We start from the raw sequence: 16,951 nt of genomic DNA, 5'->3' as shown, positions 1-16,951 counted from the left end.
TCTAGAAAAATAGATTTTTATTTATTGCAATAATGGTTAGAAAGACAAATTTAATAGGTTACATACGTAAAGTACCGAACGGTATGTATAGGCCTATGCACAGTGCTTTTATGACAATTAAGTTGTGATATTTTGTGTACAAATGTGTAACTTCATGGCAAAGTCATGCCAAATACTCCTTTTTTTTTCAACATGAGACAAAAGTAATATCCAAACTTGATGCTTGAAAGTAACAGTGTCTTTTTAGATTTCAGGATAAAGTTAAAAAAAAAAACAGTTCAGCTTTATTTTTTTTAAGTTTCAAACTCAATAATCTGTTCAGAAAAAAAGGTCAAGTCTTCTTCGACGCCCGGAAATTCATATACGTTTTGTGATCCTCTGTGAAAAGATGTCATACATGGGGACAAAATGAGTCATTTGTACCAGAACACACCCACATTACACTAATTACTATTGGCTTACGCTTTTCTCTGTGCTTTTGACTTTTGCTTAGTTGAATTCTGGCGCATTGGTAGGTGATGATGACCAGTATAAGGGTCAACAGCACATCTGCAATTATAATACCCGCCAGTACGCCAGGCTCAATCCTGTAGCATGATGCACGGCTGTATGCTGGGGTCAACGACACACAAAACGAAACACAAAATTGAATCAACGCTATCGTTTACTGGCCCTGAACATAAAGTTGCTTAAACCTAGCATAAGACTGTGCAGGTGTACCTAATGTTGTGGCTGGTGAGTGTCCTGTCAAGTTGTTTCCCGCCGCAGAATCTTTGAGCGAGAGAGAGAGAGAGAGAGAGAGAGAGAGAGAGAGAGAGAGAGAGAGAGAGAGAGAGAGAGAGAGAGAGAGAGAGAGAGAGAGAGAGAGAGAGAGAGAGAGAGAGAGAGAGAGAGAGAGAGAGAGAGAGAGAGAGAGAGAGAGAGAGAGAACTCATCACATTTCTAACACCTCTTTGAGTTATGACATTAGGTTGCGGTTTTACTTCCTTCACAGGAAAACCCAACTTAGAAGCAACAACAGAAAAGAAAACTTACGGCTGAGTACAGACACTATCAGCACGAATGATTTGGTGCATGCCATTATCCCCGTACTTGGCTGTGAAATTTTCTAAAAAGACAAAATGAATAATTGAACAACAAATAGCTCAGTAGGAAGGAAGGGATGGAGGATGGAAAGATAGATAGAAAGATAGAGAAGAAGAGAGGGAAAAAAATTAAGATAGATAGATAGATAGATAGATAGATAGATAGATAGATAGATAGATAGATAGATAGATAGATAGATAGATAGATAGATAGATAGATAGATAGATAGATAGATAGATAGATAGATAGATAGATAGATAGATAGATAGATAGATAGATAGATAGATAGATAGATAGATAGATAGATAGATAGATAGATAGATAGATAGATAGATAGATAGATAGATATTTGTTCATTTGTTTGTCGGAGTGTGCAGAACTCACATAACCGTTTGATGAGAAAGTCCGCTGTTCAGTCCGAATGTGCGAATAGTATATGCTCTTACCTGTGGTGATGTGTCACCCACGAACTAGAAGAGGTGTGAATTCAACTGCGGCTGTAGTTTTGATTTTATTGCGTCTAACGACCGGATCCTGCCCTTTTTTGGGCACCACATGTCTGAGACACTTCAACGTTGTTAACAGCAGAGGGCGCTGTCCACAAAAGTTACCTGCACTGTGGAAAATTGGGGTTAGGGATTAGGGTTAGTTTTACAAAAAAATGTGCTGATTCTCTGTATCCTCAGATTCCTCACACTGTCCCTAAGTAGAAATTCAGATTATTGTGTAAAAAAAGAGTCTCTAGTTAAAGTTAGCTAGTTAAATACTGTAACTACAAGTAAAAAACTACAGGCTTTTTTAAATGGTTATATGCAATACATTTTGAATGACTGAGATTTGCTGGACAACCAGTTCATGGTATGTCACCCTAAATCAGATGTGATAGTCCCAGATGAAAATGAATGGCTGGCTTTTCAATTGAATTCGATCATTTTTTTGGGTCATTTTCCCATGACCCTAACCCCTAATACTAACCTTCTAACTTTACTAATTATGATGATGATATTATTATTATTATTATTATTAAAATGATATATAATTTTAATAAACTTTTTTCATTCATGTTCTTCAGTGAATAGACATCAATTTATTATTATTATTATTATTATTATTATTGATAATTTGAGCTGTCTGATTTTAGAATGTACATTCTATATGTTGGAATGAGTTAGTGGAAGTACTCACAAACACACACCAAAGGGCGTGGATAACAGCACACACACGTGTGTGGGCGGCGTACTCTGTGTGTACAAGCAGTGGTGCGTAGTCAACAACAAGGCAGACAGACTTCAGACAAGCGCAACGTCACACATCAAACATCTGCTCGCTGTTCTTGGACTCTTCTAATACCAACCTCAGAGACATGCACTATGAGAAAGGTGAGTACATTTTAAATCCATTTTTCTCATTCATGTTCTTCAGTGAATGGACATCAAATATTTCACATGTTAGTTGTCTCAACCAGTGATTGCTATAAATCCCTTCTTCGTATTACAATTGACATTTTCCTACAATTTCTGTAAAGTATGTACCAATTATGTAGTGATGGTTACAGAAAATTCTGTGTGCATCTTGGTATTTGACTAAATAAGAACATATCGGTCTCTCTTCATCTTTTCTCATAGTTTCTGATTCTGTTTGACCACAAAATGATGACATTGGCAATGTGCAGCTGCTGTCCCGCCTGTTCTTTCTTTCGCTCTCTCTCTCTCTCTCTCTCTCTCTCTCTCTCGCTCTCTTCTGTGAGGAGGGAGCCCAAAAGAGAAAAGTCACTGGAATCCCCATCGTACCATCCCACGCACATGACTCAGTGTCCAGGGGTTTCCACTGCTCGTATTTGAATATCGCAAAGGGCAACTAGATTAACCCTAACCCTAGGAGTGTGATCCAAGTCTCAATGTATGGAGAACTGGCCATTGTATGTTCTTTCTATGCTTCCGTGGGATTTCTCTGCATTCTTCTACTTCCTTCCACTTTTCATAAACATCCTTATTACGTTATCGGAAGACTCTAAATTGCCCATTGGTGTAAATGGGTGGATGGATGTAGATTATAAAATCACAAGTTCAAACATGAATAGAAATGATTTAAATGTACCGACACTTTCCAAGGTCTGGTACAATTTCTAAACTATCACCCTGCTCAAAAGAAATTGTTCAAGAAAAACCCAGGTATCACCAAGGCCTGTCAAGAAATGTTCATAGAGTCTCAGTGTTGTGAGTTTTACATGATCAGAGATGCTGACTTATTGTTATGGGCTGTTCGTGGGAGTCCCCCAATTTCTTCAATACATTTCAAAACTTGGACAGAATAAAAACATGACAGTGACTCCCTCAACACACATCAAAACTGGTTTTAGAATAAATACAGCAGAACGTTAAGCTCTAAGAATGACACTTAAAAACCTGCAACATTCAAAGCTTGGTAAGTACCAGGAAACCAATATTGTAAACGAAAGCAGCCAAACAAAAAGGCAAATATTTAATAAATGTTTGCATACCCATGCTAACGATGAAACAGAAAGAAGACCACAACAGTAATGCAGTGCATTCGAAAGCAGACAAGTGAATGTGCCAATGCGACGACGTCTGTGTGTGTGTGTGTGTGTGTGTGTGTGCCGCAGTAAGGAAGATGTGGTTTGTGTTTCTGTGCGTGTAACAGAGCCACACGGAAGATGTCATAGAAAACATATATGTAATCCCATTGTGGAGGTTAGGAGTCGATGCGTCAGACAGATCACAGAGTGGAAACATCTTTTTTTTGTCGTGTGACGCGTGACTTTTTCCTCTTGCACTCATTTACCTATCCTGTGTATCAAAAAAATATATATATAAATTCCGCGTGTAAATTGTTGTCACACAGCGCCAAAGGAGAAGCCATGCTACACTCAACCCACAGTGAAAAAACTTCTGGAAGAAAAGAGAAAGCGAGAGATGTCGTCGGGGGTAACCTCTTATCCCGCAAACACAAGTGGTCACAACATGCTTACTGTAAGAAACATCCCATAGCACAACAATATTATGTCACTAATAAGATGACCCCATTTTTTTTTTAATTTATTTCCTCTCAAAGCACCTGCAGGCGTCAGAACAACAGACATGTGCAGGTGAGATTTGGACAATTCCTGTACAATCGTTTTTGAATTTTACAATTAGTGTGCCCACTTTGGCTTTTCTCTCTTATGCAGGCACATCAAGCAGTTACACGGAAATGCCAGCTATGAGCTGTGAGCTGTGGGCCCCTATGCAGGAGCCTGCTCTCTCTTATGAACCTAATCAACCTGGACCAAGCTTCCCAATGGGCTATAATGTCCCATTGGATTCCACTTTCAGTTCTCAGCAGCATCATCCAGGATTTGAGTCTCAGTCTTACGTGAGGAAATAAATCAATAAATGAATCACGAAATAAATAGACAAATACATATACAAATAAATAAATACATCAATAAATAAACACATAAATGAAATAAAATAAAATAATCAATTAATAAATAAATACGATTTTGAGTTGAATTTGAGGTTTTTTCTTTTTCTTTGAGCAGGAGTGCCAGGTGGCAGCTGCAAATCAGGGCGCAGCGTCTACTTGGACCCATCTGGGACCCAGCCAGCCCCCTCAGCCAACGTTCGGGTCCTGGTTGGACACCGACACACTAGAGAAGGCGAGGATGATGATGAGAGAAATGGAGTACAGTAAAATCATCGGCCAGGATGAAGACGGAGACACGTGAGTGATCAGTCATCAAACATTTAGTATATTCCCAGGTTTGTATGTCACGTATGAATGTGTTTATTACTTGTGTGACTGTCTGCTAAACTGTCTGTGTTGACATTTTGTAATCATAGAAAAAAAACATCCTGAGTCATACAAGTTCTAAAAGGAAACTGGGTCAAATGTATAAGGCTACCCACATGTTTATGGTCACACACACTTATTTCCTAAAAAGTCACTCATTAGAATAATTGGAAATTCTAAGTTTTGATTTTTATGGATTGTAAAGGTATATTTTTCTTGTTTATAATTATAATGATTCACCTATAAGTCCCTTAATTGCTATGGATGACAGAAGGAGGCATTTGTTGTTGGCTAATGTTTTTTATCTTTTTTTGTTTTGTTTTGGGTCAGCATTCTGCATATCTGCACAGCTAAGGGTCTCAGGGAGTGGGCCTTTGCCGCGGCAGAGAAGCTGAGGGATTTGGGGAAGCTTGATGCAAAAGAGCACAAAGGCAAAGTATGGAAAAGCAAGCAATTTCAATACATGGATATATTCTTGGATTGTGAGCAACATTATGCAATTGTATTTTTTTTTTTTTTTTGCATGAATAGACTGCCTTACTGGTGGCTGTGACAGCAAACCAGCCAGACATTGTTCACGATCTGCTGTCATTTGGAGCGGATATTAATGCTTGTGATGTCAAAGGGCAAAATGCTCTTCACCTGGCCGCCCAAGATGGCTTACCAAGGATAATGCAGGTATAGGGCTGAACCACTTTGGACTGATATGCTTCAAATTTTTAACATTTATTGAATCGTCATTCTTCTTAAAAGAATACAACAACAACAACAAAATGTTTTGGGGGTATTTTGGAAAAAGGGGGAAAAAACGTTTGTAGATACAATACAGATACGTTTTTTCAAGGTTTCAGTTGAGTGTCTTGGTCATTCAAGTCATATTAATATGTAAAGGTTGAATCGAGGCAAATCATATTATTTCTATTTAATAAAATATTTAAAATTGAATCCAAATTTATAATTTTTTTTCCAGGTAATTCTGTCCAATATACCTGCTGTCAACCTGGAGGCCAGAGATTTTGAAGGTAATGTCTCTTTATGTGAGGACACACACTTGAAAACATTCTTATATTTATGTACAATATAAACAATACTTGTCCAGAGTGTCATCAACATGAACTATTGACTAAAATATTACGGGTACCTATCCCTTGTTCAACTATTGATATTTTTGTGCTAGGTATGACCCCTCTGCACTGTGCAGCCATTTCTCACAGTGTCACCATGAAGGCTTTGTTTGCCTGTGGGATGGCCGATGTTAACCTTCAGGCTAAAGCTGAAGAGAAGCTCTGCTGTGTGCGGGTGCTTCTCAATGCAGGCGCTTCGCCACTCAGCCAGGTGGAGTACAAGCGTCTATCGCCTATCGTTTATTATCTCTGTAAAGCAGGGACGTCAAACTCATTTTTGTCACGGGCTGCATTGTAGTCATAGTTTCCATCGGAGGGCCATTATGAATCTCAACAAACTGATGAATTTGAAACTTGAGACTAAAACTGTTCAAATATTTTAAAAAGATCAATGGTAACAAACATTTTTAGCAATATCTGTATTTGTTTAAAAGTGAAGACAATTTGTAAGTTTATTATTGACACATGAAGACAATTTGTCTTCGGGGGTCACATAAAATGATGTGGCGGGCCGTATCCGGCCCCCGGGCCTTGAGTTTGACACCGATACTGTAAAGGCTTTTAATGGATAATATTAGTGACATATGTAGTATCACTTGTATTAAAAAGGGGGAACTACCAGAGCCAACCACAATGATGTCACTTTTGTTTTCTTTCTAGTGATATTTGCATATTCCAGTTCAACTTATTGTGGTTTTGTTATGACCCGCCCCCAATCTGCCCCCACTTGCTAAATTGCAGGAAATCAAAAGTAGCAAGACAGTTCTACACTTGGCTGTGAAGGAAGGGAATGTGGATCTGCTCCATTATCTGCTCAGCATCCCCATGCATAATGTCAAAGACTTTGTCAACATGAAAGTGAGTGCCTGAACAAGTCATTGTGTGGCCAGTGTTACTCAGTGTCCAATGTCTACTTCAAGGCACACGGCCACACAGCTTTACACATGGCGGCCTGTCTCCATGGCAACCCCTGGCAGGAGGAGATCCTGCGGCTGCTTCTGAGCAAAGGAGCTGATCCTAGCATCCGCAATATGGAAAACGGCCTACCCGCGCATCTTCTGCAGGGCGGCCTGGAAGGGGAGAAGGTGAGCCAAATTCTTTATCAATAAAAATAGCGAAATAAATGATGAAGTAAAATATTGTGGGTTTTCTTACTCACTCAAATAAATGAAACAATGAGGAAATTTTATCAGTGATTACAAGTAAATTAATTATATTATAAAAAATTAATTATCCATTAAAACAGCTAAATTCATTATATATAAAAAACATATTTATAGAATATTTTTCAAATTTCTTTCAGCTTAAACTCTTGCTGAAGAAACGTCGACGTCCAGTGGCCTCGTATGACCAGGAATGATTGAAAGTCTTCTGGGAAGAAGGGATGACAGAAAGAGGTTTATTCACATTGGATTTCAACTCTTAAATTCATTCGCCATTAGCTGCTTTTCAAATACAGAACAAGTTCATATTTATATTTTATTTTCTATGAGGCATTCATATTGAGGACCTTTTATTTCCAATTACAAACCCATGCTGTTTGGAATCTTTTTTTAAATATTTATTTTTCCTCACATTTTTGAATTTATTACATGTCACTTGCTAATTTTTGATATTGTATGAATCTTCTTAGATTGTCTCAATACCAAAGTTAAAAAGGTGGGGCCGGGTGATAGAGTTCTCATTTTGCTAAAATTTTTTGATTTCTATGAAATCAATCGAGGACTCAGAAATCATAATGATCGCATTGGCCGTGATGCTGCTGCTGAATTCAATCAGCACATTTACTTATGTTGACATTAATGATATGTTGAAAATGACCTGTGTGCATCATACTTTTAGATGTAGTTTACCGTGTAAAACTACTTTAGTTTGTTCTATGGCTCATGACCAAAGCGTGACACAGCGCATGCCAGTAGTGAGTCACGACCCAAACGAAATGTCATGTTTGGGATATTCTTGCGAGCACGGGGGAAATTGAATCACTCAAAGGAAAGTTTAAACAACTGTCACCTTCACTTTACAAAAATCCCGACATCTCGATTGCTCTGACCAGAAACCACCAAGAGGGATCAAATTTGAATTTGACTGTAATTTCAGTGAGAAAAATAAATGTTGAGGTCTCTGACTTGTATGTGTTGTTTTGCAAGTTTCTTATGAAACACATCACCACTGCTGAGAAATATTATTTCAAAAATTACTTTGACACATAACCTCAAATATGTAAGTCAGGTGAGTGAACCATGTCGATTTATTATGTTTTTAAGATTTTTTTTTTTGTTGGGTTCAGCTAAAACGTGACTTGTTTCCATTTATCCAAATATTTGTGCCTTGGTGGAGATTGGTTCAGTCTGAGTGCTGTTATCCATTAATCATTTACTTAATGGTGATTATCCAATAGCTAAATCACCAGAAAGGAAAAACAAAATCCTTCATTCAATGCATGTGCCAAAAGCAACATCTGTGTTGTGACATCGCATGATGAACAAGGCTTTGATTTGTTTTGTGTTTGCTTTCTTTCTTTTTTAATATTCTGCAACTGTGACAGTCAAATATTTGCGCTTCTGACAAAAGATTCATTTTCTCTTTGTATTCCTAATTTGGATCTGCAAAAACAAAAACTGCCATGAGTGTGAGAAACATTTGAGTACATTTTTTATTGATCATCCGGGTGCGGTCCAACAACCATAAAACACTTTTATGCATATTGTATGCTTCGGTTCTCCTGATGCCGACCTCTCCTTGCTTCATCAAAATACTGCATTTGCTATACGGCTGGAGGAGGCACTGCAGCAAAGGAGAGAGTGAAAAAAAAAAAGAAGAGACAATTAGAATGTTACAGACGATAATTTTACCAGAAACTAAAATGTGCTCACCGTCTGTCTTTGGTGTTTGAGTATTGGATGATCTGCAAATAGAAAAAAAAAAAAAAAAGACTTGAGTGCATATGTTTTTGGGGTTCGCAAACATGCAGAGGCAACATTGGATCAGGCACATATCCATCAATCAGATTGTGAGAAGGTCTGCAGGTAAGGGGTATTTAGTCACTCCATATTGCAAGTTGTACAAAAGAAAGTGTTTAAAATAAAACAATTGTCACTTTTTTTTACTCTTTGTCTTGTCCAACAAGCGTCATGCGATATATTTAGACGTTACACTATACCAACACATGACGAGTGACCACAACTCTGTCATGTTTTGGGGAGTGTGTGTTTAATTGAGGAATGATGCAGGTTAGTATATCCTTTGCTTGGTCCACTGCTCCAAAAAGTCAAACTCATACAACATGCACAAGCGCAACATCCACTAAACACTTCTTACTTGGAGGAGGATTTTACACATTTAGTGCATTTGTTACCTGTTTGAGGAATGATACATTGGTTACTAATATATCGGTGCGTACACTCACCGTACACTTTGTTGTACACACGCACAATCTAATGAGATCCAATACATTGGTGGTACTGAAAATTCTCTATTTGCAAATATAACCATAAATATATGGTGGTAGTACCGTAAAGGTAGTTGAACAAAATAATCAAGTTCTGATAACAGCTGTGATACGATAATAATAATAATAATAATAATAATAATAATAATAATAATAATAAGAATATGATAGTTTTGTTTCCTAACCTTCATTGAGCCAAGGAACATATTATACACAATAATAGAGAGGAGGAAATAATAATGGTCTTGTCAGAGTTTACTCATAAATTTATTTAGTTTGAAATCTGGGCCTGTTTTGTGGAATATAATATATGACATTCAAGTTAATTGCATCTACTGCCACCTAGCGGAAATGCATTTAATTGTTCTGCCTGTCACTTCATAGCTGGTACACAGTATTATTATTATTTTTTTACTATAGTTACTAATATATTTTGACTAATATCAATTGTTTTGATCAAAATTAAGCACGACTTATTTCGTTGGATCTCAATAGCTATTCTCTGCACGTGTACCTAATAAAGAGTCCAGTGAGCGTATAACAGTGAAGGTGCAAAAGAAGTTAAAAACGTACTTAAGGCTATTAAAATGCCAGCCACAAACATGACAATGGCAAGGACAAGCCCTGTGGTCCTCAAAGTCTCTTCATCTATCAGGGGGACACAATGTAATAAACTTCAAGTAATTATTATACACATACTTTCATTGGATAAATGGCTTACCATATTCAAAGTCATTGTGATCTCGATACGTTGCTTCTGTGAGTAAAGGGGGGGGGGGGGGGGGGAAGACCGTTAAGGGTGTGTGCAGTACAACTGCAGCATTGCATCCACAAATCTCTGGAGTGTTGTTTTTTTTCTCTCTCTCCACTCAATGCGTTTCTCAGCAGAAAAGATGCACAGCAAAGGAAGGTGGAGCAGCAGAATCTAGCACAAGCTATTGTATTTCCTTGTATTCTGATTATTGGCATTGTGAACAAAATCTAAAAGCTATCTAATGCATATAGTATGGTTCTTATTATGACATTTTAAACAGATTGCATTTATAATTTCTCTCAAGGCAAATGTAGCAATAACATTTCAAAGGCCAGACACTCTTGCAGAAGTAATGTTGGAAAGTAGCAACAGTGCACCAGTCCTAATTAAAAATTCATGAGAGATACATTTTTGGAACAACTCCAAGATAATACAAGCTTTAGTATTTGAAGAAAAAAAAAGTAGTCAAGGAATCGTATAGGTGCCAACTTTTTGATTAGAAACGATTATATTGTGTAAAATGGACTGACCTGTGGTGCTCATGATTCCAGCGTACAGATGCTGAAGAGTTCCTCGGAATCAATTGATGTGCAGGCTGCAGATGGGTGGAAACCGACTGAGCAGTGAGAAGCATAGCCCACCTTCATGTAGGAGGCCCCCTAGTGGTGGTAATTAAGTATCACGCCAACTTACTCGAAATCTTTTTTTTTTTGCCAGTTTCCAATGAAAGTACCGTTCTGCAACACTAATGTCTGTCTAATATGTCAAAGCTGTCCGACTTGTGAGGACAAGAAACATACTTGGACCTCAACTGTTCAAGTCGATGCAGTGGTTTGCTCTTTAAATCCATACTAGGAAGACAGTTTAGCATACAAGTTGAAGAACTACAAAAGGAATGTCTCTTATTAGACAATGTTGCTCTGCTAGTGTATTGAATTGTCTTACTAAGAAGGACAGGAATAGTGTGACATGTCCCTTAAGACGAATATGAAGGAAATTTTATAAATGCTCAAATGGCTATCGTGCAAGACTACAAGGCATTAGTAACCATACAATGTAGTTTGTGTGATCATTTTTCACAAAACTTGCTTTAGGTGGATTGTTGCTGAGTGTGCATTGGCATGAGTGTGGCGCAGCCTCTTCTTGTAGTCTAATAAAGGCAACATGTCCGGCTCCCCCTCCCAGATACACAAATTTGCGGGAAATCCCTGTTTATCAGCAATTGCCGCAGAGGTGGATGAAATGAGATGCAATTTTGCAGATAACCACTCTGTGGACGGCCACTTTGCACCACATAAATCATTCACGTTCACTGCTGGCGACTGTGCCAAATGCAATGTCAGCAGAAGAGTGCAGCAGTGGGCTGCCTCTTGCCACTGCAACACATGGGCACACTGTCGACAGTATCGTGGCACGCATGAAATATAAATCACAGGAAGCTTTTCAAACCATATTTCACAATGCAGTGTTGCTTGCATCGATGTCAGTGTCACTAAATGTACATTTTGATCGTACTGTTGCGTAATGCTGACAACTTAGTTTGCAAAAAAGAAAGAAAGAGGAAAAAAAGAACAAATTGATGGAGGTTTTAAAATTAAAATCTTTATTAATGAAAAGATTATCTTCAGACGATTAGAATATTTGCCGGCATCTGGTGGTAACACTTGGTAACTGCAAGGAGAGTAGGCAGACGTGGTTTGAAAAATTGGCTGCTTAAAATGCTTTTATTTTTTCAATTCATCTATCTTATTAAATAAATATGTTATTGTATTATTAAAATGATTAAGTATTTCTCTTTAAATATTTGGTTATATGATTCGTTGTAAATACATTAATTATTTATGTTACTTTAATGTATTATTTGATTTGTTTATTATAAATAATACAATTGGTGAAATAATTATATTTCATTTGAATTTTTTGAATGTATTTTTTTACCAATTTGTGGTAAATAAACAGAGTTTACATAAAGGTTTATCAATTCTATATTGATTCAGTTAAATAATTAGGCAATCAAAAGAGAATGAATTTAAAGTAAAAAAACATAATGTATTACAAAAAATTATTAGAATTAAACTATTGTTTTAATATGATCATAGCCCATCTGCCAAGTTTTTAAAAACAAATGTGAAACTTGAGCAAAGGTTTTTCCCCTTCCCTGGTTTCGAGATACTTACCTGCTGACCTTTGTCTTTGGGGATCACGCTGTTTAAAAAAAAAATACAGATTACTTTGTTGATGGAGAGAACACGCTAGAATTAAAAAACAAAAACCAGCATAAATATATTTACCCCTTGGCACACTTGATTCCACATCAGGATTTTGTGACCTGAGAACAATTTATAAATAGTTAAAATAGTCTACAACAGGTAAAACAAACGACATGCCTGCGCACATGCATTTGAGATACATATTTTTTTTTATTTACCTTGACTTGTCTCTCTTTTTACACATACATTTTCTACCTGTTTGGGAGGAAAAAAATAAATATTCAAAATAGTCAAACTATCTGACATATTCAGATTTGGTTATTGCCACTTTTGTTATAATTGTGTGATGTTATATCTCACGATGGGAAATAGTATTAAAACAAACAAAAAAATAAAGGAGACCCAAGTTCAAGGTTGGATAATGTGAATTAAGCCAAAAGTGAGGCAGCAAGGTTTAAAAAAAAAAAAAAAATCTGTTATAAACAGAAATGGGCTTCATTCCGAAAATTGCCTTCATTTGCTCAAACCTTCAGTCTTTTATGACTATTTGTCACGCTGCACAGTCGGTTCCTATCAGTGGACAACATGTGAAACCAAGACTTCATTCTTGTAGCTGCACGAGATCGAAAGGTTGAGGTGGAAAATCCCAAAGCAGTCTTGTGACCTACATGTTGTCAAGGTAAAACATCTTGAAAGATAGCGCTAATCCTTTCTTCATTTTTATCCATCCACTGGGAGGCGCCAGTGGTGTCTTTCACTGGCAGAAAATCTCTCAGCGCTCTTGTTTTTTTTTATTTTTTATTTTAAGAGCCAAACAGTAAACTTGCACAGAGCAATGCTCTCGTTTATGTTCTCTTTTTATGCACTGTCTTTATGATTTGTCAGTTTTTCTGCTTGTTTTTTTTACGATGTTTCTCTGATGTCGACCTCATCAGGAATAAGTGAGAAAAAATTCTGCACCCCCCCAACCCACCTCTCCACCCAACTGCATAAAAACAAGTGTAACAAAAAAATGATTTACTACATGCTAATTGGTTTTCAGTTGCTGCTTCTCACCCAAAAATCAGCTGGAAAGCATCTTGGCTCAACTATTTTCTTGGGATTAGAAATGACTTTTCAAGGGTGACTAGATTTTGTTTTTCTCTATTCCAAATGAGTGCTGCCTGTTATCCAACAGATGCAGTGTCTACCCAAGAGAAGCAACGTTTCTTTTCTCATGGGTTGTTTTGGTGTATATATGTGCTGCCAGGTGTGAGTTTTGTAAGTTTGAGGGAAGAGGAGTCTGGTGATAAGGACCGACCGGTATGAGACATGGAGTGTGAGCGCTGATACGATGCCTTGCAAATACTCACTGACGATGAGGGCAATGCCCAGCAGGAACAGCACGACGGCGAAAACCAGGCCACCGATCCTCAGAGATTCGTAGTCTGGAACGTTAAATCAAATTCCGATATTAAGTTGCAAATATACAGATCGCTAGATTATGAACACACGTGAAATTAAACGTCAGTCAAAACTGTCAGTTGCAAAAATTCCTCCACTGCTGGCAGACCGACAGAAATGTGTATGAAGCAAACTTTGAATATCAAAGAGAGAAATGCAGCCAAAGGGCAAAACCGAAGCCGACCGGGCTGAACCAATTTTGACCGCGTGTACTACGCCAGCACAAAAAGACGGATGATCTTTGACCACATGTGATAAAACTCCACAATTGAATGAATCTGATAACAACTTGGTTGTAGCTGCTGATTTAGTTAGCAACAAACATCAAATGGGCTGAGCAATTAATTAATCTAATGTCAATGTTTAACCAAGATAATTACAGCAACTACAAATTTATTTCCCAAGGGGAAAAAGGAAGACTTCTTGGGCTGCGTAAAGCAAAAAAAAAAAATTGGGGGTTGACTTTGCCTTTAAGGAAATGCAAGTGTGAGTCTGAGCTGGCAGATGTTTTCTTTCAGTTTTGCTTACTTACCATATTCAAAAGGCCTGTCATAATCTGCTTGAAGAAAACAGAGACAGGAAAGGAGTTGAGCAACACATACATTGCGCATCACTTGACTTTTGCCTCGGCAATATTTGAACTCAAACGAAACGCACCTATTTCGCTGTCTGCAGCTGAAACTGTGAAGACAAAATGTAAACAAACATCGTTAGAGTAAAAAGTATCAAACGCATATCAAACTAGCTCTATGTGATTCGGAATAATTTTGCCAGTGAGATACAATTTGATTGATTTGAAAACTTCGACAGTTGCATTTTAAAATGCAAAATTAATCATTATAAACCCAGCAAAATCTATTTTTTAAATGTTTTTTTTTCTTGCTGTGGGCAATAAAAATATGAACATGGAAATTTGGGTGATAAACTGATGCAAATCTTTTGAGAATCTTTTTCGCTTTTCAAACAAGCAGCGTATGACAGGCAAGTTTAGCAAGTAAATGAGCATCAAATAGCCAAAATGTCATGTGAGCTTACTCACCGAGAGCAAAACTCAACCAGGAAATGAATGGCACAAACAGCAAAAGATCCATTGTAACTGATAAGGAGAAAGGAAAAACAAGTGTTCATGAAGTTGACTTTATTTCACTATATATACAGAATATGTATCAATTAAGTTCAACTGTAATTGGAATTCTATCCGGGTACCAACATCAGGAGGTAAACTGAGTCTAAATCAACTGGTCTAAGCCAACCAACTACCAAGAAAATATGACAAAAAAAATGATATGGTGCTGAGCGATCCGTTCTGTATTATGTAAAAGTGTTGCAAATTCTATTAACCACCCCTGCACTGACTTAACCCGCTTGATATGATAAACTTGGATAGTAGAATATCCAAGCCACTTTCAAGCTATGGCCAGTCATCAGAGTACGGTGCATTTTCTAAAACGGCTATCATAAAAAAAACACTCACAAATGCAACTCCCCTGCTATCACGGGGTCAGAGCAGCTACTAGCTGGATGTGTAGATTAGCGTTAGGTAATGGTGCTAACTTCTGATAAGTTGCTTGGTGAAGTTATTGACATGGTTGTGCACGGTATCTGTGTTTAGTGATGTGTTCATGTCTCACTCATATGTAGAATGTCAAGTGCTTGATCGAATTATTTCAGTTTGTATCCATTTTTTGATTTGCCTAAGCGCAATGCACTTTTGAGTTGTGCAGTCAACACCTCCTGACTGGGACTATGAGTGTTCTATTTAAAGCACCTCAAATCTTTTGCAATCCACAATCACCGGTGTTGAGTTGCACTGTATATTTTTGGCCAGGGGGAGGTTTGACTGTTCTGTTTGTCGGCAGAAACCTACAGGCAGTTTCATCGACATCATTATCTCGCAGGGTATTGTTGTTTTTAAAGCGCACACAAATACTTTTGTTTACCGCTCCACAGTGGGTACATTTGAGTTAGAAGTATATCTCCAGCTATGTGCAGAAGGTTGGCAATTTTAAGGACAAATCCGAAGAAGACCCTCGACGGGAAGCATGCCCAACCAACGAGAATCACAAAATATGAAAAGACAACACACTGGATTTTGAAAAAATGAACTCGTGTGTGTTGTCCAGTGCAGAAATGAATGTTTCTGGAGGGAGAGCCTTTCCTTCCTGGCACAGGCCCGCCTCAACACTGCTGAGATTTTACGCATGACTGCAGTGGGGGTGGGAGCACGACCCTGGAGTAGGGAGAAATGAACACTTCATCCATGGCAAAATGGGATTAACAACAAAAGCCTGCCAATCAAGTTTAATCAAACAAGCACAGGGTGAGTTATTCAACTCGGCATTGAGCCAATAATTGAATGATGGAGAGGCATTTAATGGAAGACTAAGAGCAACGCTTACAAATAAATGACCTCGGGTTATAATAAGAGGATTAACAATGAGTGTTTTAATTGGGGAACGCGGCGGTGTCAACCATGAACCAAGACAAATCATTCTGAGCTCACGTTCTCGGAAAACAACGCGATAGCAATCGATGACTTCATTCTTGTTAGGAGTTTCAGTTTGAACGCAAGAGCATATAAATGAACTGGCAAACGTCATTCAACATCTAGAATATTGGATGAATAATAACAAGCAAGCGCACGCTTGTTTATTTATTTGTGAGAGTAAAGCGGATGGAGGTCATTAAATCGTCACATGGTGTCACAGGCATGGATGAATGTTGGGGGTTGGAACTTCAGACGACAAAAAGTCTCATTCAACTAAAAAAAAATGACTTAAAGTTCAAGTGAAGACAGTAAACGCTTGCACTTTTACACTTAAATGCATCTTTCTGGACTTTTCATAAAACAAGGACTTACCACGTTTTGAGCTGCAGCTGTTCCCTCCACCCAATTTAGGTGTACTCCTTTTTCTTTCAAAAGTTTTCTTTTCACTCCCAAACAGAAGAGCTGGAATCCACTGTGAAGCTTCGTAGAAAAAAAAATAGAAAAATAGATTACATCTAATTTATGAGCAATTGGAGAAACCTCCCTTTAGGGTTTGACTGCGTGTCTTGTTTGGTCCACGGAGGAATGAAGGAGAAGGAGGGG

At 37.8% G+C, this 16,951-nt stretch overlaps 2 protein-coding genes and 1 long non-coding RNA gene across 3 annotated transcripts; 1 reads left to right on the top strand and 2 right to left on the bottom strand.

Moving 5' to 3' along the window:
• Window positions 1–2,359: 2,359 nt before the first annotated feature.
• nfkbid (nuclear factor of kappa light polypeptide gene enhancer in B-cells inhibitor, delta) lies at window positions 2,360–8,065 on the top strand. Its single transcript, XM_085918836.1, has 12 exons — window positions 2,360–2,465; window positions 3,949–4,076; window positions 4,159–4,192; window positions 4,274–4,458; window positions 4,628–4,809; window positions 5,209–5,314; window positions 5,410–5,556; window positions 5,849–5,900; window positions 6,056–6,213; window positions 6,744–6,860; window positions 6,923–7,087; window positions 7,306–8,065. Exons 1-12 carry the CDS (start codon window positions 2,450–2,452, stop codon window positions 7,360–7,362), a joined length of 1,347 nt encoding a protein of 448 aa, XP_085774962.1. The 5' UTR covers window positions 2,360–2,449; the 3' UTR covers window positions 7,363–8,065.
• A 593-nt stretch (window positions 8,066–8,658) lies between these two features.
• LOC147052090 (uncharacterized) lies at window positions 8,659–11,345 on the bottom strand. The gene is made up of 5 exons (XR_015066967.1): window positions 10,738–11,345; window positions 10,175–10,210; window positions 10,027–10,101; window positions 8,879–8,910; window positions 8,659–8,789 (listed from the first exon to the last, which is right to left on the bottom strand). It is a non-coding gene; the product is annotated as an uncharacterized LOC147052090 (long non-coding RNA).
• Window positions 11,346–11,770: 425 nt separating this feature from the next.
• On the bottom strand, window positions 11,771–16,950 carry LOC147052089 (phospholemman-like). The gene is made up of 9 exons (XM_085917458.1): window positions 16,721–16,950; window positions 14,900–14,956; window positions 14,518–14,541; window positions 14,393–14,416; window positions 13,770–13,844; window positions 12,636–12,672; window positions 12,499–12,536; window positions 12,385–12,412; window positions 11,771–11,878 (listed from the first exon to the last, which is right to left on the bottom strand). Exons 2-8 carry the CDS (start codon window positions 14,949–14,951, stop codon window positions 12,408–12,410), a joined length of 255 nt encoding a protein of 84 aa, XP_085773584.1. The 5' UTR covers window positions 14,952–14,956; window positions 16,721–16,950; the 3' UTR covers window positions 11,771–11,878; window positions 12,385–12,407.
• Window position 16,951: the final 1 nt, after the last annotated feature.

The sequence above is a fragment of the Syngnathus leptorhynchus genome, chromosome 8, assembly GCF_054491065.1.
Source record: "Syngnathus leptorhynchus isolate UIUO chromosome 8, UIUO_Slep, whole genome shotgun sequence".
NCBI classification, from domain to species: domain Eukaryota; kingdom Metazoa; phylum Chordata; class Actinopteri; order Syngnathiformes; family Syngnathidae; genus Syngnathus; species Syngnathus leptorhynchus.
This window is presented reverse-complemented; position numbering and strand designations above follow the sequence as displayed.